The sequence below is a fragment of the Balearica regulorum genome, chromosome 1 (genome assembly GCF_011004875.1).
Source record: "Balearica regulorum gibbericeps isolate bBalReg1 chromosome 1, bBalReg1.pri, whole genome shotgun sequence".
In the NCBI taxonomy this organism is placed as follows: domain Eukaryota; kingdom Metazoa; phylum Chordata; class Aves; order Gruiformes; family Gruidae; genus Balearica; species Balearica regulorum.
Window position 1 is genome coordinate 32,662,885 of NC_046184.1, and position 23,715 is coordinate 32,686,599.

At 40.7% G+C, this 23,715-nt stretch overlaps 1 protein-coding gene across 2 annotated transcripts in view; it reads left to right on the top strand.

The window, feature by feature from the left end:
* The window catches only part of PDZRN4 (PDZ domain containing ring finger 4), a 259,791-nt gene that overhangs the window by 194,351 nt on the left and 41,725 nt on the right, over positions 1-23,715 (top strand). For both annotated transcript variants that reach the window (XM_075744679.1, XM_075744690.1), the window contains 2 exons: positions 19,296-19,549; positions 21,139-21,241. In XM_075744679.1, the coding sequence (XP_075600794.1) occupies positions 19,296-19,549; positions 21,139-21,241 (357 nt within the window). The remainder of the gene's footprint in view (positions 1-19,295; positions 19,550-21,138; positions 21,242-23,715) is intronic.

Sequence of the window (23,715 nt, forward strand, 5' to 3'; positions counted from 1 at the left end):
AGATTGATTTTACATGTCACAAGTCTTGTTTTACACGCATGTTGCAGGGTGATAGTGTATATAACATATATTCTAGCTTTTTCTTTTCATCCAGAGGACTTCTGTAGTCCATGCTTTTGACACATAAAGGAATTTCTGAATGTGTCAAATGTCTTGTGAATGGTCGTTTAAAAGCCTTTCTCATGCAGAGTGACAAAGAACAGACTCCAAACACAAGCAGGCATACGTTACAAGTCACAAGTTAAAAGCAAACCAGCGTAGTAGTGTCCTGACCCAGCTGTATCCATGTGCCACAGCGTGCAAGTACACAGAGACACCAGTTTCGTGGTTAACTCTGCCTGTATCCACTGCGCTACTGAAGCTGAGAGTCAGAAACCCGAGGGCAGAGCCGTTTCTGATGCCAGCAGTGTGCCAGCCTGCTGCAGAGGGAACGTGCCAGCGGCAGAGCTGAACAGAGCCGTGCAAAGCTCTCCCAGCTGGGAGATGTTCTTTGCAGAAGTCATATTTTCCAGGAGCTGTACCTGCAAGCCGTTTACATCTGTATCTGCCAACTGTTGTCCAGACCTTAAATGGAGTCCTTCAGATGTCAGATAGATTGGAAATGCAGCTAGTCTGGCACAAGAACTGTCCTAATTCTGCTAGCGCTGTTCTGTGATTCCCCTCTTGGTAGCACATCCAATACCAGTCTTAAACATTGGTGACATTTGGAGATACATGAACGAGGGTCAAATGTCAGTCATAACTTTCGCCTGTTATTGCTTTGTGCTGTTGCTGCAGCTTTTATCAAACTTCAGCACCTGTCCTTATTACAGTTTGCTTTGCGACTGTGCTCTTTTTTGAGATTCAGAAGTGCTTTGCAAACGTGAACTCAGCCGCACAGTGTTTCTGAGGTGTAGTGCAGCAAGCATGCATCATGCTAGCAGATGGTGCTCTGCATATATGGCAAAAAAAAAAAAAAATAAATCTTGCATTCTATGTATTAAAAAAATGCAGTAGTTTATTATTTAAATGAGTAGAAGTCTGCTGTTTTACCGTCAGCATAACAACAGGCAGGGAAAATGTCGAAATATAGTCAAGTTCTGTGACTGTGCAAAGATGAGAAGGCCAAGCCAGGGATAAAGGCAGACCTTGGGCATTCTCAGTCCTGCGCTGTCCAATTCACAGCTCTGCTTCCATTTTTTGTAATATAACTTTTAAATGAAAAAACATTCGTCATCTGACTACAAGAGCTGGCACAATACGTATCTCCATCATAGCTGTTCTGGGCTTCAAGATAAATACCTCACACCTTTACAGCCTCTTTCAAACCCAGCTCATTATGATCTTTTGTATAAATCCTTCTAAATTCACAGATAATTGACAAGACGGCTCTGAGGGGCTTACAGCCAACTGTGTTAGTGAAGCTGCTTTAGGAAGTCCAAGAGCTGAGAAGCCTAATAGATTATGGGAGGAAAAATAAATGATTGCCAATGCACAGCAACAGCTATACTAAATGAAATACCTCAGTTGTTTTCTATTTTATTTTTTCACAAAATACCCAAAGGCAATAATCCACTTTCTGGATTAACAGCCTGTAAACTATTACTCTAAAAAAATAAAACCATCTCTGAGCTAACTTACGGCAGCACAGAAGGCATCAGGAAGCAGTGGAGTCTCTGCTGTGTTGTACTTGTGTAACTTGAAACCATGCTGAGTGAACATTTTTTTCTGCTTTTATAAGACATGTGAAGAATAATTTCTGTCCAAGACTATAAATCAGACCTCATCCTGGGAAATAGGTTTACAACACCCTTGAATACTGCTGTCTATTAATAGAGATGTTCTCTCTGGATTGCTAAAAGCCATGATAAAATATACCTATAATTTTTCAGCATTTAAAAAAATCTATTCCTATCTTCACCCATTTTATTTTAATGCCTGATTTTTTGTCTCTAAATTCTCCAAAACTGAGGCCATGCCATTTGGTAAATTAAAAGGATATTCACACATCATCCAATGTGCTGAGATTTATAACCAACTAATTTCTCTAGACTCTCTGTTGTCATTGGAGAGAAGTGACCATTTCCAGAGGGTGATACAGCTTACTCACGGCTAGTTTACCTCCCCTTTCTTGTCTTTGACTGTAGGGGAATTGTCAGTTAAATTGTCTCGTTTGGTGGTCTGAGTATCTTCTCCTATGCCATATATTTCAAATTAAAACTAACAGATTTTTTCCTGCATAAATTATGTGAGTAATTGTACTTGTGCAGTTGCTCAAGACCTGTATATTTTGGCTTGGATAAGTATTTGCAGCTATGCACCTAGATAACCCAGCCTACACTGTGTGTATGGAAAATCCTTATTTCTATATCTCTATGGGTTTGGTTTTTTTCCCCATTTCTCCCCAGTTTTTATGTCTTCTAGCATTTGTGAAGAGGCAAATATACAACTGCTTCCCTTTTCTTCTAGACACCTGTTTTGGACTTATGTGTGAGTGGAGGCAATTGGTGTCCCAGACGGAAAGTCAACACAGTCAGCAGTTGGCTGGGCGAGCAGTTTGTCTGGTTGCTCTGTAATTTGGTCTAGGTGACACCCCCCAAGTTACCTGAAGGCTGGTGTTCCTAAAGCTTACAAAAACTACTGTTAGGTTGTTGAAACTGGTAACTTTCACCCATTGACCAGCAGCTGGTCCCTGTCTTCAGATGGACATGCAGAAAATTAATGGTCAGAATAGGTAGCCATAGGTTTTGTGTGAAAGTTAGATAATACAAGGGGAATAAAGATTTTTCTTCAGCTTGTGTCAGAGTTGATTGTAGAATCTGGTGAGCTGCTGATGCATGTTACTGGCAATATTGTAGATTAAACTGAGATGGAAGTGAATGCTGGAGATTTGCTTCTTGTTCTCATGCTGCCAGTGCTTTGTGATTTCAAAGGTTGTCCAAAGTGTAGTCCTTGTGGATTTTGTTACGGTGAAGCAAAAGTCTCTCTATTTTTAAGGTTGAGCATGGTTAAATGGGAAACTGTTAAGGACTCTGAAATTCAGTTTGAATTTTCCTGTTAGTTGGTGTGCCTCATAGAAGATCATTTGGGGGTTAGCATCCCAAATTTGAGGTCACTTGAGGCTTCTGAGGTGTGTTTCCCCAGAAAGGTAAATTTTCTTAAAACTGAAGGGTCACATTACATTTTTGTGTGTGTTCAGGAATCACAGCTCAGTTTTGATTGTATTGCGTATGCTTCATCCACTCGATGCCCCATCTTATGTCTACTGCTTGGTGGCGAAATTGAAAACAGCATGAATAGTTATTCTTGCAACATAAACGTGAGCCTAACGTAGGTCTGCATCAGATAAGTTTAACTGCAAATGCACGGTGTTTAGTAGTAAAGAGTGATTGCTGTCTTTCTCTTCAACCTGAAGACCTGGTTGGCTCTACTGCACACTGCCTGTGCTTTGTATCCAGGTAGCTGCATGAAATACAACCTAAGGAGTGTAGTGATTTTATGGCAGTCTACCCCTTTTGAAGAAGATGTCCTTCTTTTTGGGGAGATACAATTTGTGTCAAGTAGAAGAGTTTAAAAAACTCTCAGAAGGATTTGCCCAAGTATGTGTTTTGAGTGGAGGGGAAAAGCACTTGAAGAGTGAAGGGGTAGGAGAGGAGATTTGAGTGGAACATGGGCAACATGGAGGGAGAAGGCAATTGCCTGTAGGGTAAATAACCCTAACATTTTAATAAAGTTGATTTCTGAAGCAAGGTTTTTCGGTGATCCAATTTTTAGCACGGCCCCCAGAAGTAGTTATACCGGCATAACTGTGAGGCAAGGGACACTAGTGTTGAAGTACTAGCCGGGATGAATAGGGAGATTTGTTAAATTCATTTAGCATGCAGGAGATGGTGGAATAAAATTAAATGGTGTACCTATACTTCAGATCCTTGTGGGATTTGCTAGCCTTCAAGTTCAGCACACACAGTGTGGAAGGTGTTAAAGTACAATTTGAAGAAAAAGATGATTACACATAGAGGAGGCAGAGGGTAAGTGGGGTATAATGAATCGCAGAGTAAGCAGGGGTAGATGGTTACAAAGCCAGGCTAACCTGATAGACTTTTTGATTAGCAAATGCCTTATCTTGACAATGAGTGTGTGGTAGGTCCTCTTTATCTGGACTTCAGATAAACAAAAATATCTGATGTGGTATTATATGGGAAAATACTAGCTAAAGTGGAATAGAAGTGGTTAGATAAGCGGTCGTAAGGATATGGAGTTGACTCTGGAGGAATATCTATCTACATGTAGTGTTAAAAAGGAAAGTGAAAGGCTGGAGAGAGGTTACTGCTAGAGCTCCAGAAGGGTTTGTCTTTGCAGTGATCTTGTTTAGTACTTTTTATTAGCGACCTTTGCAGAAATATCAGCAATTTTCACCTGCCAATTCCTAATGACATGTCTAATGTCTTCTAAAATACCAATGGCTTCAGCAGGACTGGGAGATTTACCTGGAAATCCTGGCAGGGGTAAAGGAGGAGGGCAGGAGGGGAGAAGGCTAAATATTGAGGGAAGAAGGTGGAGGTAAAAAAGAGAAACACTGTAATGAATCATGGTTTAGGGAAGTACAGTAATCAGAATATAATAAGGAGAAGAGCCAGAGATTGAGACTAGACCTGTAATTTCTCTCATTTGCTCCACTACCGGGAGATTTCCGAACACAGCTGTTGTGCCCATTTGACTGGGATGGAGGGAGCATTTCAGAAGAATAGCCTTCATCCACCCACGCTAGCTCCTTAACTCCAACCCTACTTAATAGCTGGTTAAATGATATTTAATTGCTTCAAATTATAGCTTCAGAAAGTGATGTATAATTTCTTGCATTACAAAATGTCCAGTAACCTGATGGAAAGACTCCCCTCCAGAGTGAAAGACATGATTTCATACTCAACTTATGCTGAGTTCAGCTTTGCCAGTTTCTAAGCAAATGACTTACTTGTTAGGTTACTGTGCCAATATGCAGCTGCTACTGCCCCCAATTCTTACTGCCCTCATTTCTTAAGGGAAAGTCTTGTGTTCCATTGGTTTCCTTACTTTTAAAGAAGTCTGACTAGCCTGGGCCTGGAGTAAAAGGGAAGACCTGGTGGGGAGAAATGTCTACTTAACTGCCAGGCATAGATGGCAGCTCCAGAAGTGCCTTTTGAGTTTGCTTCCAGCCCATCGTGCAGGATGCCTCTTCGCTTGCCCCGTAGACCACGTACATCTCCTGCCTGACAGCCTCTGAGGGGCTCTGTGCCTCCTCCTACCCAAACAACAGAGGGTGAAATGAGGATAGTGAACCCCTTTTGGTACTCGTGCACCTCATCTGCTGATCATGCATGAGGATGTCAGATGGGACAGCATTGCTGTCTCTGAGACACAGTATCACAAGCTGCTCCAAGTAATCCCCTCTCTCGCTCGATAGAGCTGTGCGACGTACTAGATGTGATGGCTTGCCTGCAGCTCGTTTCCGCTGACTGCAGCAGCCGTCGGAGGAAGCTGAAGGTTAAGATTGCATGGCTGTGTACCTGACCTTACCATTTTCCTAAGGCTGAGTTTTGGAGGGTGTGGTGGGGAAAAAAAAAAATGCATGTTCTGGATGTGGGTAAGACAGCACTGGCTACCTTAAATGTGTTTTAGTGAGACTTCTGCACTGACAGCTGAGCATGATGGTGTTTCCATTTGCTGTTAATAAAAGCACTCAAGGCCAGTATGCAAATTCTTTCACACAAAAATCTTCTTCTCTGAGAATCTCCATCAAGAGCAGATTTGTCTCCTACGTATGTAAATATTGAATTTTCACAGAATTCGAAACCTGCAGTCTCTTTTCTCAGATGTTTTGCTAGTTGTCTAACAGAATATCAATAATTAACTGCAAAGTAGTCACAGTGAGAAACAAAACCTTGAATATTAACTTGGCAGGTTTATTTTTAAATTGTCTGCCGGAAAAGCTACCTGTGCCATTCCTGTCTGGAATCTCACCCAATATTTCCCGTCTCTTGTACAAATAGTAATCAAAGAATTTTCTTTATCCTGAGATCTTGAAGGCAGACCTGAAACACAGCAGACAAAATGGTTTATGCTTGGAACAAAGAACAGTGCTACGAGGGTTGGAGACCTGCGGTCGAGTGGTTCACTCTCAGATGTGGAAGCTGGCCAAATTTCCCCAGTGGCCTGACCTTTCTGCCACGGTTCCATGTCAGCAACCGAGCCCAACAAGTGTCAGGACTAATTCAAATAGCAGAATTGATTGCCGGGAATGATTTATGCCTGTCTGCCTCTCCTCGGGTGGGAAAGGTTTGTTTAAATTTTGCCCTGCCATTTTGAACTGGCTTCAGACATTTCTGGATTTATTGGAAGTCTCTGCTTTTCAGCTGCAGTTCTTTTCACCAATAACTTTATGCTATGACATTTTACTTGACTAGCTTGCAAAGCCAGCTTACCATGGGCATTTAAAGGAACCTGGTTTTCTTAAAGAATGTATCTATCAGCAGTAACATAAAAGCTAATCTCAAGTCCTACATGATGTGGGTTTTGAAATGGGAACCTACATGGTCTTAAATTTAAGGGGAAAAATATGGTTTTCTCCAACTGAGCCTTTATAACACATAACCTTTTCAACAAGTTAGCCGGGAAGAAACCCTTGAATCCAGGTACATCTGAGCTGTGAGAGCATCTGGAGTTAGGACTTGGTTGAAATTTGCACTTGGCTGCTATATATCCATCCAGATGCAGGTCTACACCACTCCTCCCTGACCAGATCTTATTCTTTAAAGTACAAATAAAGATTCTACAAGCTGTGACATTGCAACATCGTATTTTGGTTTCTGTAAGTAGAAATTCTATGTTTTCCCACAGTTTCTTGCCACCTGCTGAAGAAGGTTGCAGAAGTTAGTGGAATTGAAGGCTACAAGGCAGAAGTCGTGGTTAGATGGCAAATATGACATCTTAAAATCTGGCTGTGAGGTTTAATTGAGAAGTTCAGTTGAGAAATGTTACCTTTCAGTGTTGTTGATCTTGGTGAAATGACTTCATTTCTTCAGGAACTTTGCTTTTACAAACACTGTGCTGTTGTTAAAGCTTATTAAAAGCATTTCTAGATAGTCAGCTGTTCCTCAATCATTCTTTTATAAGCACATATAGAACTTATACGTCTCTTTATAAATATTCCTGTATATATAATTTGTATATTCCCAACAGGAATTTATGTGCACCTAACACTTCTCTTTTAATATATAATGTAAAAAGTAAAGTCCCTTATTTCTTCTTTCACTGGTATCTACCTTTTTCTTTTATGAAATGTCACGTAAATTAAAAAAAGGAAAACAATTTTTTAAAAGGACTTTTTTCCTTAGACAAAACAAATATAACATTGCCCTTGTCTTGATATCCCACAGTGTGCCATAGCTAAAGTGCTTTCATTGTCTAGGCCATAAACTTTATTTTCAAGCGTGTCTATTTTAATTCATGTCCACTTATAATTCATTGTTTAAATTCCCAGCACAGATGTACAATCACTATTTTTACTGCAGCAATATCTAGAAGGCTCTACTCACTTTGGAGCTCTGTGCTGCTTGATACTGTATAACCAAAAAGACACAGTCCTAGTGCCTAGGCATTTTTTTTCTAAATAGATAAGTATAGGAGGTATAAAGTGTGGATTGCAGTATTTTTAATTAAATTGTTCATGCTGCTTTTACATAAAATAATCAAAAGGCTGTCAGATAGGCTCACTACATATTAAAGGATAACTCTGTTGCTCAGAACAGAAAGAATTACTCTATTCCTGATGTTAGAAGGTCTTTTCTGCTCTGTATGCTAAACTGCACCATCTGATGTCAGTGCATTGCAGCTGAAAGCAGCAAGAACTGCTCACATGTATCCAAAGGCCGGGTTTTTCTCTGAACAGTTAATATAGAGATTCTTCAAAATCTGCTTGGATTTCAGTGATATTTGTAGTATTGCAAGGCGATGGTACAAATCTGATTCATGCAGTGTATTCAGTGGCCAGTCGACTGCACAGCCTTGGCTACAAGCCACGTGTAAGCTCCCTGCCACATTTTTCAGCCATTTGGTCCTTTGCAGCCTTGCTGTGCCTTGGAGAGCTGGAACAGCAGCTCTGACACAGACTTGCCATACACCCAGAACTGCCTGGAAAAAGAAAACTGATGAGTGTTGTGTGAACTTCCTCAGTAATTGCCCTTTGGTGATGTTTGGAAAGCTCATTGCAGAAATGAGCCAGCTACTTCATTCTCTCCTGGAGCCAGTGTGGAGGGGTTTCACAAGCAGACTTCGTGCTGGGGAAGGTTCCCTTTGCAGATATTAAGTACTAAAGCTGTGCAGGAGTGACTGATGATGATGATGATGATGCAGAGAGCAAACCCAAGAAGATAAAGGAAGTAAAAGGAGCAAGAGAAAGATAAGGGAAGGAAGCCAAAGAGGCAAATGGAATAAATCAGAGGAAGGAAGTGGTGAGGGAAGGCAGAGATATGGAGAGAGGAAAGAGAGAGACACTCCAGAAGGAAGAACAGACAGGAACACTGGGACAGAAATAGCAGCTGTAATTGATTTTCAGCCAGGAAGGAGCTGCAGCTCATAAGGTAGTATTAGGCTGGTCCTAATATTCACATCCCTTACCATTTTTCCTGATAAGAAGGAATGTGGAAATTAAACTTTAGAAACTAATAAGTTAAAATATTTCAGTGACAGTGCAGTAAGCATCACTCAGTAGAAAAACAAAGTAATCCTACACAACTAAATAGCCTTTAAAGGAGTATCAAAGTAGGAGAGAGAGAGAGAGAGAAGCAAAAGGGAAGAAACAGACACAAGTATATTTTGTAAGATACCTCTTTATGTAGGCATCTACATGTAGTTTCTTTTATGTTCATTGTGTGTAACTAAATGTGCACAAGAATACTGTCATTAATATTACCTGCTCTCATGGATGTTAATACTACCCACTGTCTTGATGTTCAGGTAAAAATTGTTCCTAAGCTTTCCTAAGAGCTACCAGGAACTTTCTGGTACAAAAGCATTTGATGGACTTTTGAATGGCAGGTGAGGCCCCATCACGTACTTAATTTTATCAAACGAGTGGCTCCTCTAAATTCATATTTTCTTCTTTGAAAAAGAGATCAAGGAAGTTGCCATATGCCATGTTCCAGAGGCAGGATGAAGTTAAACTTCAGTGTAATCTATTGCTGCATCAGCCCCCATGGCTGAGGCATTGTAAATACATGTGGGCTCATGAAAAGTATTTTTAAAATGTTTAGTCCTGTGAAAAGTTGGAAGGAATTTTTGCAAGTACTAATATGCACAAAACAAATTGCCAATATGCATCTTCTGGAATAAAGCCATGAAAATCAATGGAGAACAACAGTGTCAAATTAGTGTCGAGGCAGCATGAGAGAAGAATTGAAAAATAATGAAAGGGACCCTCCAAGTTTTATTTCAAGAGAGAAGGAGCCTTTTCTATTCCTTCAAGATGACAATACAGATACACAGTGAGAAATGCATGTTAAAGTAGAGGAAGTCTGATACATATTCATTAAAGAACAGCAAGTGCAGATGCTTTTAGGGAGCACTCTAACCTTAGCACTTCATGTCGTTGGCACCCCAGCGGGACATCAGGTTGGGTTAGATGCGTGGCAGCACCCAGGGCTGGCCAGGGTTTCAGTCAGGTATGGGACCAGGCTGAGCGCTCCGACGTTGGGCTTAACATCGTTGCAGTTTTGCAGTGTGAAAGACCAGCATGTGGAGGACTTTCCTGGCTGAGGAAAAACTCTACCTTCTAGAGAGGCTGGAGACAACATGCTGTTGGCTACTCTTCTCTGCAGCTTTTAAGAGCCAGCCCAGGGCACTGGTGCTTGCTGGTGGATGTGCTGGCAGAAACATGCTTCCTTGCTGGGGTAATGAGTGTTGTGCATGGGGGAAGAGGGCTCTCGGCGCTGGCACCGCAGTCGGGAGCAGGGCAGTGAGACCCGGCCAGCTGCTGCTGCCGTCTGTCCTGCTCCTGCACAGCTGGAGTGAGTGGGAGTTAGTCCTCAGCCCTGGGAGGGCTCTAGCTCTTGCTGTTCTACCTTAAATTGAATTTAAAAAAATAAAATCTGCCTTGTGCTTAACTGCACGCCTTAAATGGGGAATTTTAATAACGTGCCAACAGCAGCAGTTTGGAGTATCTTACTGAGGAAAAGGTCACTGTGCCCATAAGTTATCCTAGCGTTTGATCAGTGGACTCTTTTCCAAAGACTTTAAGTCTCATTATTCACTGCTTATAAAGTCACTTGAGATATAAAAAGTCTTTTTATAGTAATGAAAGAACTCCCACAATTAGCCAGAAGGCAGCCATCTATCTTTTTAAACTACTCAGTTTGGAGGAGACAAGGAGTTTCAAGTGTCTGTACGTGGATGAATTGTTATGACAGTGATAAGTATAACATTCATGTGGCGATGCCAGCCATGGCTGAGTTCATGGAAGGCTGGGGTTTTTTTAGAGGTGAAAGAGAGACTTTTTTTGTTAGTGAAATGTAGAATATGATTCCCTGAAAAGGAGAAAAGTGATGACACATTATTTACAGAGTCCTGAAATCTGCGAGTGAGCCCTTACATTATTATTTGGGAATTACAGATGATTAAAGAATGTCATTAATTTGATCTCCTGGAACTTTAACGGCAACTACCTTTTGAAGTGCCTCTTCCCTGAGAAAAATACATACCCTGGAAGAGAAATTGGAGATCGAGCTTGTGGTAGAGCAGAGACACTGTGAAGCTCACAGGAGAATACAGCATTCAATGCAGGCACTTAGAGATAAAAATGATTTGTTCTGAGCACACACATTGGCCTTTGATTGTATTTTTCCCCACCGTCAAGGAGTTGCTGTATGTGGTAGATCTCATGAGAGACATAATGTCCTATCCACAAATAAAAAAAGTTTGCAATGATTAATGTAATAAATGATGACCTAATTATATCAAGAAGTAACTCAAATTACTTTATGCATGCCACAGCTAGTTTAGTCTTTATTGCCCTCAGGCAGAATCATAATATCATCAGGAAAACTGTTTGTCAATATTAAAAGCAATTTACGTAGTAAAGGCACTCCAGCCTTGTTACATCACCATCTGGGTTAGCTGAGCGTTTGTGTTGGTACCTGGAGGTGCTGGTGAAGGCAGACGTCACCAGGGTTCAGACTGTCCAGCTGTCACCATGGGAGGATGACAAGTGCCAGCGCTCCCACGCTGCTGGAAGGGGACAGGTTTAGTGAGAGGGCAGCAGGAGGTCTTCATGAAGAAGGAAAGCGGGAAAGAAAAGATGGAGGGAGCTGGAATCAAGAGGCATGAGAGAAAGGAGACACATACAAATCCCCCCAGAGCAAAGAAGGTTCCACACTGAAAGAAAATGCAGTGAGAAGAGCAAACAGCCCAAGAGACAGCAGACAAGAGAGACACGAGAGGTGGCAAAGCAAGGGAGAGGAAAATGACACTTGGAATACCAGCTGGAAGAAGATGTAAGAAAGATGGCCACAGTAACTAGTTACATGTTTGCCAGGCAAATTGAGGGAGTCAGAAAAGGAGAATAGCAGCTGCACGCAAATGCATGTCTACCAGCACTTGTCTCCGGGCAGCTCACTATGATACTAATGCAGTGATTCTTAAATTTAATTTGATGTTTTCATTTCACTCGCAAACCAAGAGAATTGCAGATAACACAAACTGAGAGAATTGCAGATAATAGTACATTCTCTCTTTCAAAACTCAAGTGAACCTTTTCTGAGCTGCTGCTGTGCTTTCTGACCTGAGCTTGCTGAGGTGTTCTGATGTTGTTGAACATCAGCAAAAAAGGACTTGAAAGGATCTTTGTGAGATGTGCTTTGCTGTAACACACAGCGAGGGGGTAGGAGGGGGTATTCTCCAGTTACACAGACTGCCAAGCCTCATGTTATGAGGTACAGGAATTCAGGTGATATTTTGGCCACAAATTAAAACTGCTAGCTCAGTAATGCTTTTAAACTTGTTGGAGTGGGCATAGTTATCTTGGAGGTGTGAATTGTAGCATCTAAGTGTTTTTCTGAAATATGTTTTAAGGTGAGAGCCCAGATCCACAAAGAGACTTTAGGCATGGCAATGTCAGGTGTCTTCCAGGGTGGATTCTTCCATACACTGTTAGAAGAGATTGAAATGCTCAAAGGCATTTGTGGTGAGTGACGGTTGTGCCTAACCCAGCCAGCTGGAAGCAGGCTATAGGCGTGCATCCAAAACACCAACCTTTTCCTGTACTCAATACCTTATAATGCAATTAGGCAGTCAATAAATTTGCAATTTAAACTCCCAAACCTCATCCTAAAGGTAAGGTGTTGAGGTGGATCTTCCGTTATTTCTTTGCTTACAATGACTTTTCTTTCCAAACATGGAGTACAATTCTGAACACAAAGTTTTGGGAGACACTTATAGTAGCGAGGTTTTTTTCAGTTTGAGCTGACTGGTTAGAGAAGGCGAAATCATGGAGAAAAAGATATTTAAGCTGGAGTTTGTATTTGTTGGAGAACCAAAGTTGCACTAGCACTTCTGTATTAGTTGCATTGTTCACTCATTTGCTGTTATGATGAGAACTATTTCTCCATTTCCTGTGTGTCAAGTTGTGAGTGTTGATCTGCTTGAGGGTAGGAAGGCTCTACAGAGGGATCTGGACAGGCTGGATCAATGGGACTAGGCCAACTGTATGAGGTTAAAAAAGGCTCAGTGCCGAGTCCTGCATGTGGGTCACAACAACTTCATGCAATGCTACCGACTTGGGGATGAGTGGCTGGAAAGCTGCCCAGTGGAAAAGGACCTGGGGGTGTTGGTCAACAGCCAGCTGAATATGAGCCAGCAGTGTGCCCAGGTGGCCAAGAAGGCCAATAGCATCCTGGCTTGTATCAGAAATAGTGTGGCCAGCAGGACTAGGGAAGTGATTGTGCCCCTGTACTCAACACTGGTGAGGCCGTGCCTTGAGTACTGTGTTCAGTTTTGGGCTCCTCACTACAAGAAAGACATCGAGGTGCTGGAGTGTGTCAAAGAAGGGCAACAAAGCTGCTGAACAGTCTAGAGCACAAGTCTAATGAGGAGCGGCTGAGGGAACTGGGGTTATTTAGCCCAGAGAAAAGGAGTCTGAGGGGAGCCCTTACCCTACAACTACCTGAAAGGAGGCTGTAGCCAGGTGGGTGTTGGTCTCTTCTCCCAAGTAACAAGCGATAGGACGAGAGGAAATGGCCACAAGTTGTGCCAGGGGAGGTTTAGACTGGATATTAGGAAAAATTTCTTCACCGAGAGGGTTATCAGTCATTGGAACAGGCTGCCCAGGGAAGTGGTTGAGTCACCATCCCTGGAGGGATTTAAAACACACATGGATGAGGTACGTAGGGACATGGTTGGCAGTGCTAGGTTAACAATTGGACTTGATGATCTTAAAGGTCTTTTCCAACCGAAACAATTCTATGATTCTATGAATCTATGATCTACCTGAGACAGTTTTTCCAATCCAGTTTAAAAATCTTTTGAATTCCCTAGGATAGCTCATTAGACAATACTTCCAGGCAGTGTCCAGCTCTTCACTGGAGTCTTTTGGGGATGTGACATGTCCTTCATAGAGAAGAGTTGCAGCTGATTGATATCAGACCTGCCCACAGATGCACTGATTGTGGTGGACAGCTCTGACAAAAGGAAGCACTGTCTTGAGGTCAGTTGAGAGAAGGGTGCTTTTTTCTGACAGCTGCTTTTTAGATAATAAAAATTGCTGGGAAGTCACTGGGTTGTCTCCCTCTGGTAGAAAGCTTTACAGAGTGGAAATAGGTATATTTCTATGTTTTCCCACTTTTCGTAGCATTTGTTTTGTCTTGCTTAGGTTAAGGGTGAGCCATAGGCTTTTCAGCCACAGTAGATTTCTGCTAAATACTGGGAAATGGAAGTGGTGCTGGTTACGCATAGGAAGATGCACAGCAGGCTGCAGTACCTGGCATTGCCTGGGTCTATTCAGTATTGTCAAACCAGCTACATGAACTATAAAACAGGACAAGCCTCAGCTCTACAGGTAGTGGAGATGTAATTCCCGTTACAAGCCTGTGGTTCAGCCTGAGGGAAGCAGCCAGAGCCTGCGTGTTCAGCAGCTTGTGTAGATTTCAGGAGGGATGACAAGATTTGGCGGTCAGGGCAACAAAGGATCAAATGCGAACAAGCATCGCTTAACTCATCTGGCTAAAGAAGAGGAAGTGTCATTAACCGGCATAATAAAAGTTGTCCCTTTACTGAACTTGCCTGAACCCTGACTCACGTAGTGGTATTGGGTAATGGCTGAATTTGCTACCTTTCAGATTAACTTGCTCAAGAAATGCAGCTTAGTACTGAACTGTAACCTGAAAGGTCAGCATGTCGAAAGCCATTTATGTAGATGAGCTATCACATTTGTGTTAGCAGAAGAGTTGTAGTGTCCTCTCTAGCACGCGTGCCACTGGTAGCTCACATGTCTTGTGCTCCCCCATCCTGCCCGGAGAGCCTCACAGCTGGCGGCCCTCAGCAGTAGAAGTTTTCTAGAGTCTGTATGTGCTGACATAAGTCTGGGAGGAAGGTGGTATGGTTTTGTTCTTTTTCTGTGGCTTGCAGTTAAGGAGGGCTGAAATTCCTGTCCTAAAGAAGGACTGGTAAAACTAAGGGACAGTGTTCAATCCTTCGTGCCAGTTTGCCGTCCAAGGATGCACCCAGGGTGTGGCAGCCTGGATGTATTTAGGGTGAGGGATTGGAGGTGAACAGGCTGCTGTGATGAGAGCAGATTTAGCACCTGTCAGGTCAGACACATCTTCTGCATGGGTGTTGAAATCTCCTAGGACAGTGAGCCTTGTGTGAACTCCATCATCACGTCAGACAGCATCTCTGTCATTTCTCGGGGAAACCCTAATGTCTGGATGTCTCTGCTCTAGCAGAACTCTCAGGTTATTCTTCCCTTTGCCCTTACTGATTAAACGGAGAGTCTCCAAGGATTTTACTTCAGCAGAGCAGATCTTAAATTTCAACTTGCATATGCCAGGTATTTGCTGAGGATAGGAGGTTATCTCATGAGCTGCTAATGCGACACCTTTTGTGATGGTTGGATTCACATGACTACACATTATTTTTTCCTTTTTTTTCCTTTTTTTCCTTTTTCCCTTTTACCTTTTTTCCTTTTATTCTTTTTCTCTTAATATTGGGAAAGTAAAGACTACAGGAAACATATCAACATTACTGGCCCTCTTAATTCAAAAATTCTGGCCAATGTTAAAAGAAATTATCAATAGCAGAAAAGTGTTAGAAGACAATGCTATTTCATTTCTCAGTCACAAGCACTTAAATCCTGGAAGCAGTCTTCAATGAAGGACTGATGTTTGGGGTTTGGTTTTTTTTCAAAACTCAAAGCATTAGGATAACCTAACAATCGTTTGCCAACATTGTTTTATAGTCACTGTTTTGTTGTTTAGTCCTATGTCTCTGTCTTCCTCTGCTGTCCACTGCTGTGTGAGTGGGAATAAGCCTGTGTACAGTGGTGCTGGCATTAGAAGTGGCAGTTGGCCAATGTCAGTTGATTTGCGCATGAAAGACAAAGCCTGTTTGCTTGTTTATTTTCTGACGCTGATGAAGTTTTGCGTGTGGCTGGATTTAGAGCAAGAATCTAAAGGGGATGGCCAGGGTCCAGGCAGTGGCCACCAGTCACTCTGGGGGAGATGTAGACAAGTGGCCTGGACTTTGCAGTGTGTCCAAAAGCGGGGGGGGAGAGTGTTCATTAAACAGAAGCTTAATCAAACAGGGCAGGAGGATGGTTTACATGAGAAAAGATATATTCTTTACTTAACATTCATAACTTGCTTGTGGATTAATTAGCCCATCTGCTACAACAAATGTATTCCCATGTCTTTCTGTTGACTGTTAAAAGTGACTGATTTCTCTATCCACTTAAAATAGTACCCTGGATTCCACTGAAAGTAACCTTTCCAAGGCAAGGAATTTATTTAATCATTCACTAAGAACCTGTAAGTGGCTTGCTGTAAATAAGTGCTCAGCTGTCTACAGCTCCCAGGGTAACTGTATGTGAGTGTTAAGTTGGGGGATAATGCAGGAGGCAGAAAACCCTTAAAGAAGCTATGTGAAGAGAGCTTCCAACCCCATCTGTAGTACTGGCTTTAGATTTTAAAATAAATTCTCTCTTCCTAGCCCCAAGTGGGCAGGACAGCTGCCAGAATAGAGTAATTCAGCTACTATAGATTTTCTTCTGAGAAAGGCGGCATTCATAAATTAGGTGACCTTTATGCTGATCGACAAAGTGTGTTGATGAACTTCAAGTGACAATTTAAACAAGTATTGGGTGTTCGAAGTGCTCGCATTTCATAAGAAACCAACATGGAATGTTTTTAAAGTCTTTAAATTAAATAGGCATTTAAGTGAAAATAGAGGCCAGCTATCGGTTCCCAGGATAAATGAAAATGTATATATCTTTTATGATTTTTCACATGCATGTGATTTTAAAATATTATTATTCCTTGGAAATGAAATTTGCATGTAAATGGCATTGTTGTGAATTTATGTCTATTTCCTCAGAATAAGGGATAAGTATTGACTGATGTGAATAAAGCAGAGCTTCTGGTTCTCAAAAAAAACCCAACACTAATAATATATTTTATATGCTATCTAAATATCTTTTTGCTTTCCTAATGTGGATCTGTGATAAAACAGTCAGCTTGTGCCAAAACCCACATGGTTCAGCTGGGTTACAGGACTGTGTGTTTTATACTTGAATGGTGGAAAAAAATGATACAGCGCTATGTGGTATTTATTCCCAAGCATTTGCTTTTAGGAGAAAGAGCATATAGCTATCCGAAACTTAAAAAGTATTAAAAGGGTTTGGGGAGGCAGGAAAGTAGTTTTTCTGTTCCTAGGGCCTTAGGAATGAGAGTTACTCAGAGGGCCTGTAGGACAGTCTTGTTACAAAAACTGCAGAAACTGTGAAAACTGTGGTAAGTTGTGTCCTTGATAGGATCTGAGTTAGAAGCAATAATGAAGCAGAGGCAGGAACTGAAGAGTGTCTAGAACCAGTCTTGAAGCTTTGTCTCTAATTGCCTCTATTAGACGGGGCTGAGTCTGAACACCTTGGCAGTGTAACTCGTGCTGTCAGGGAGGGCTTGCAGAAGCTTATTCCTTGGGGAAATTTATTTTCTTATAACATAACTTGTTCTTTGACTGTTCTGGCTCTTCCTCTTATATACCATTCATATTTTTCCATGTAACTTAGATTAATATAACCCAAGGTTATAATTTGATGGATGATAATTTAAATGATAAAATCTTAACATAAAATATTAACATTTTTGGCTTCAGTCATCAGAGAAATGGTACATATACATTAAACTTAGGTGACTAAGCTAGCTGCTGTTCATATTACTTGATCACAGTCTAGGTTACAGTGGTATGGTACTCCTGGGGATCCCAGGCATTCAGCGCAGGGAGTTTTGAGCCTGTTTATGTATAGAAATCTGTACAGGTGATTTCTACCCTTCTCATCACCACATACAGCATCAGGGCTAGTTAGAAAGAGCGATTGACCTTTTCATTGGTGGCTACACTACGGTGTGGTTATTTTGCATGTCTTCTCGAGTAACGTGGCCATAAATGTGCTGCTGCTTTGGAAATTGTGTCAGAGGAAAGCTGGTTCTACCTTATACTCAAGCACACGCTTTAGAAATGTATTGAGTTGATATATACATGTAAGTGGTGGTCAGCTGTATCATAACCATCCACATGAATAGACAGGACTATGGTTACACGTGTTGCCTCAAATATGTCATTTTTAATTGCAAATACTTCTCCTGGAAGCCTTAAAAATGTTGCTGAAAGCTGCTGAATGGCTCTTTTGAGTTTGCTGGCATTGTTCTTATTGGCATGTTTTTCCTTTTTTGACAAGAAAGTTCCAAGAATTTCTTGAATGAAAGAGTGATGTGGCAAAGCAAGTTTGTGTTCAATCAGTATTTGCAGGCGTTAGGGAAAAGTGAGTTATGAGGTCTGTCCCATTTCTAGGGAGCGTTTAGACTTAGTTCATTAAGCAGAAGTTTTATCACTTTCCTGTCTCTACAACAAAGGTAATTTGAGCATGAACTTGCAGTAGAATCCCATTTCTGATTTCCTGCTAGTGTAGAGTTTTTCCCGGGGATACAAATTTTCATCAGGCTTTACTACCCTTAGCTGTTCACACTCGTTACTAGAAAACCCTACCTTTCTACCCTAGCACAGGATCACCTCATCTCCACAGCAGCTCACAACAGTTAGGTCCTGTGCAGGAGTTAACAGCAGTCCCATTGCTCTGGAAACAGCATAATGCTATTTTCTGCATAAGGGTGTTGCACAGCCCCTGTGTCCAGAGGCTTAGGTACTGCCTGCCATTGGCTAATTAGCTCTCACATTTTGTAGTGGGCTGATACTTGGCAGGTTTTCCCTAAACACCTGAATTCATGTGAATTTAGCATCACCCAGCCTTGCAGTTATCTTTTTTTAATACCAGAAGGCCTCCTCTAGACAGGAAGGAATTTGCTGCTTCGCTTGTAGCAGAGAGAAACCTCGCCACAGTCGTTTAGTTTTGCCAAGCTATGCTGCATTTCCAGCATAATTTTCTCTGGTTTGTTATTCATCTGTTTGTAGCAAATTATTTCTTGAGTTTGTTTGATTTAGATTTCTCTTTCCTTAAAAGAGCAGCAGCTGACTGTTAGTCAAATCTTCCTATCTTTGGTCTTAATGATTGTATAATGGCCACAGCAGATAAGTGACAAAACATTGAAAATTGGCCTTGTTTCTTTTTAGACATCAGAGACATGTTTATTGACATCTGCATTAATAACAATGCTGTGCCAGAAATCCTGTAAAACAGTTGCACGCTACAGAAAATACTGAAATTGAAAATTAAAGGCACCCTTCCTTTTTTATTTGCATTTTATGAGGTGAATAAAATAGCATGAAAGAAATAATTTTAAATGTCCTTTTTAAATGCTGTAGTTTCTTTGCTGTGTTCAGATTCCATTGGGACAGTTATGGAAGAGTTCAAATAATTTCTAATTTCTAGCAAAGATTAAAGAATTTATTTCTCCTCCCAGCCTTCTCTTTCCTCTTGCATGATGCCAAAATAAGGTCCACTCAATGTCAGCACGTGGCTTGAGGTACTACACAAATAACTCATCCCTCTATATTTTACACTCATATTTTTATGCTGCTTTTTCTCTTGTGAATAATCTTTGGTATATTTTTTTGTTTTTCTCTAGGTCAATGGGAAGGACCTCTCTAAGGCCACTCATGAAGAGGCAGTGGAAGCTTTTCGCAATGCCAAGGAACCAATTGTTGTTCAGGTTTTACGACGAGCCCCAATTAGCAAAGCGCATGGTAGCTCTCAGGATTTTCGTCTTGTGGATGCCAGCACTCAGACTGACATCACTTTTGAGCACATTATGGCTCTGGCCAAACTAAGGCCTTCCACGCCACCAGTTCCTGATATCTGCCCTTTTCTACTTTCAGACAGGTATGGCTTATCTTCTGCTGTTTACCTGTGGGACTGAGGCACTGCGGTGGTAGGCTTGTAGCCTTCACTTGAAAAAGTCTCAGGAACACTTTAAATAAATTAAAAATGTCATTGATAACCACTGTCCCATTTAGGGATCATTTCAGTGATCCTTTTTCTAACCTCTGCTACAGGAAGGAGTCTTGGCCATGTTTACTTTGTGTTCATGTGTTTGTTCATGCAAAGCTAAGCCCTAGTCAAGAAGAAAAACACTTCTGCATTCCAAAGTATCAAAAAGGCTTCTTCAAACCTGGAAAGAGCTGTCTTGTTGCTTTCTGTTATTCCAAATTTCTTACCAAAAAATCAATGAAATAAATTATTTAATTTAAAGATCTCCTTATCAAAAGTAAAACAATTCCAAAAATATAGGGATCAAAAGTACAATTTCATGTGTCATATGTTAAATGATATGAATTAAATTATCCCTCAGTTGAATTCTTTGAAACTGAATTGAATGCAAACATCAGCAGGTGGTGATTATACAAAAATAGAGTGTAGATGCTTTCCTCATTGGACTCCACCTCAAGAGTAACATCTTCTAGTGGTTGACCCTTGCCCTCTGCTGTAGCCAGCAAAACTGTGATAGCCCTAGAGCTTTCCCACTGACTTCCTGGCATGCTGTGCATCTCTGCAGAATTGATGCCAATGGAGAACATATCACTTTTGACTTTGATGTAGCTCCATTTTTAGAAGTTCTAGGTAAGCTGGGGAAATGATTGTCTCAGAGAGAACTTGCCAGCCGCCTGCTGAATTGAGCCTACCACTTACTGCTGCACAGCTAGGAACATGATATATTTTTGAGTCGTTACTGGATATTACTAAATTGTGTGCTACTGTGATTGAAGTTCCTATGCCCTCAACATGGGAAAAACTTTGTTACCTGTGCTAAAAGATAAATCCACACTGAGTGCTGCGTGGTTGGGATCCAGCCTTGGGTCTAAGGCTGTACCTAAGTGCACATTGTAAAGACTTCATTCTTTGTCCTCCAAGCCCATTTAACAGTGCACTTTACTGACCTTTTTAAGTGCGCAGTTACTCAAATGCACTTCACCACTCTGTTATCACTTTAACAGAAGAGGATAATGCAAGTTTTTTTATGCAAGTTCTTGAACAATTTGTAAGCCTGGTATGGGTTGTAGATTGTGGATATTCAAGATTTTATAATCATATAATTAGTGGGTTGCCCCCAGCCATGATGTAGCATGTGAATTTGGACTTAGGCACATTTATGAGCATAAGGAATCCCAAATTGTCACAATTAAGTAGTTCGGATCAAAACAGACCTTTTTAAAAAAATCACCCTGTGTAAATCTGACAACAGATGAACCCAGCAAAATGAACTCAGCTGGAGTATGAGCTTTTGAAAAAAAAAAAAAAAAAAAACAGCTCTTGCTACTTCTTGGTACAGTTTCTTTCAGGCTGTCAGGCCATTCAGAGTAGCATTCCAGAGATGAGAAAACTACAGAGAAGTGAGGGGGTTTTTATCACTTTTTAATTTAGAAGAACCTATTGTCTCATCTACTGTTGTTGTACTGCTTTGTTCCACATAGCTGCCATTCTCTTCACCCAGTGGAGCATGAATTTTATGAAGGTAATGAGTATCTTTCCAGCCTGCCTGCTGATGCAGATAGAGCAGAGGACTTTGAGTATGAGGTAAGATCACTGGCACACCGCAGCCTTTCTTTCTCTTATTACAGATATGATATTTGCACAGCTGATAGCAGGCTCCTCTAAGAAAAAATAAGAGTGGGAATACTTCTTTAAAAAATTGGCACCAAAGACTATTTTATTTTATACCTGTTTAATGTCACAGGCTTTACTGGGGTTAGGCTACACATGTGAAATGTGAAAGCAGAATTCTGCAGGGGTGGCTACATATGAGTCCAGGAGGCTTATTAAGCATGTTCACTCTTTGTACAGTGGAGACTGTAACTCAGATGCTTTGCTTTTGCAGTTTTAACACTTTAAAGCAACCTTTCCAAAATTAATGGTAACTTGAAGCTTAATTGATATTTTTTTTCCTAATTTTAAGAATTATCTCATGCCTTAGGGATCGGTCTTCCAGATACTTGGATGTGTGCTTGAGTGTTTGTAAGATCAGGCTACAACTTTGAAAATCAATATAGTTTCTGTTACTTGTTCTTTGATATTTGGCATTGTTAGTATTGTGATTAAAAGAAATCGTGCTCTGTACCACAAATCTCCCTTTGCTGTTAATGCATTGTACTCTCTGGTGACAAGGGTGAACGTGTTTCTGAGTCACTGGAAAATCATTATGTGAGGCTTCCCAAAAATGATCACATGTGATTAGTGATGCTCTTTATTAGATTTTCATTTCAATATCTGATTAGTCTTTTTGTCAGCCAGTCATTAGCTTTTCATGTTTTCCACTATCATCCAGTAACAAAATATTTGTAGGGACAGGCATAAGAAGCAGATGGTTCTTTTTATTATTAAACACTGCTGAGTCTTTGCCTAAGTTCAAGTTACTGTATTTTAAATAAGAGTGATTATAAATAATTAAATATCTTTAGTGCAAGATTAAAAATATCCTATCCTCCTGTTTGCTCTACTTTAAGAAACCTTTTTTAAAGGTTTCATATAACTGGTTGACATTTGGAAATGAAATGAATGGCAAAAGCTTTGGCAAATAATGCAGCGTGTTCAGTTTTATCATGTCTTTAGCAGCTGAGATGCTCTATTGCAAGTTCAGCCCATTGTTCTTTTCTTCTAGCAGCCTGGGGAATCTGAAGTTCTTTCCCCAGGAAGCAGAAAAATCAAATAACATCTACTTAGTGAATCTCAATCAGAACAAGCAAACTTTTATTTGAACTCCTCAAAAAATCATTGCTAGGGATTAGTGAAATCATTATTTCTTCCCGCTTGGGTTTTGGTGTGATATCTCAGAGCATAAGAGTCTCAGAGCTTAAGTTCTGTTTTGACTCCCCATGTGTAATATAATATTAAATTTCTCTGTCAAGTGTGTTTGTTTATGGTACTTCTTCCTTAAATGTAATAGAAAATATTTTTCTAGCAATATTTAAATAAATTAGTAATGTAAGCATCTAAAAAAATACTAAAAAACCCATAGGTTAGATAAAAATAATTTTCCCCATTTAATCAGAATATCAGTGGTATATTAAAATACTAACAGATTTCAAATTTTTAAAGAGTCTACCTGGTGGAATCAAGTCCTCTTTATGACCATTATTAATCCCTAATAATAGCTGGCATAAGTATTGTGACAACGGCAAATGCTTGGGCAGGTTCTCAGTTGCCTGTAATCTCTACTAATCACACCATCATAGTCATTAATTTGCTGTCAGCTGTGATTCAGTTGCCCAAGGCAAATTCACTGAGTGACTGAAATAAAGTGTTTCATGTGAAATTTAAATAGGGAAGGAACTGTCTAGCTTCCTTTGAGAAGAATGCTTTCTACTAAATATGAAAGTTTTGAGGGAGAAACAAGAACATCTCAGAGCCTTTACCTAGCAGAGCTCTAAACATGAAAGACATTCCCAAAATTTAAGCCCATATGGTAATATTATGATTTAGGTTACTCATTGGTTGTATTATCTGTTATTTCAGTGCCTTGTAAGATGTTATTAAGCTCCCTTGCTGTAACTGGGTAGCTGAAAAAATTAAAAGCCTTGTCTCCAGAGAGATATATATCTCCATCTGAAAAAAAATTCCTATAACAGACAGAGTCAAAAGGGATTTACTAGCTGCTGTTGCCAATCCAGGGGAGAAGCAGCAGGACAGTGAGCATAGCAGAGGCTATGGTCCAATGCTGTCAAGGTCTCTACAACAGTATTGGCTTAGGTGTACCCTGCTGTGGCCACTCAGTCCCACTCTTGCCCTGATGTTTTCTGGCCCCTCACTTATGCCAGCATTATTTTTTGTGACAGATGTGAGAAGTATCCAATATTTTTTTAAAATAGATTTTTAGAAGGGTTGTTTTTAACTTAGCCCAGCTGTCTGATCTAATTTCCAGCATAGCTCCACAAGCTGCTGTGCTGTGGCAGCAGCATTGAGGAAGGAAAAAATGCTCAAGCACTTGGGAAGACAACAACTTATAAAATCAGTGTTGTCCATCCACCATCTAAGGGTGAAAGCAGCAAGAAGAG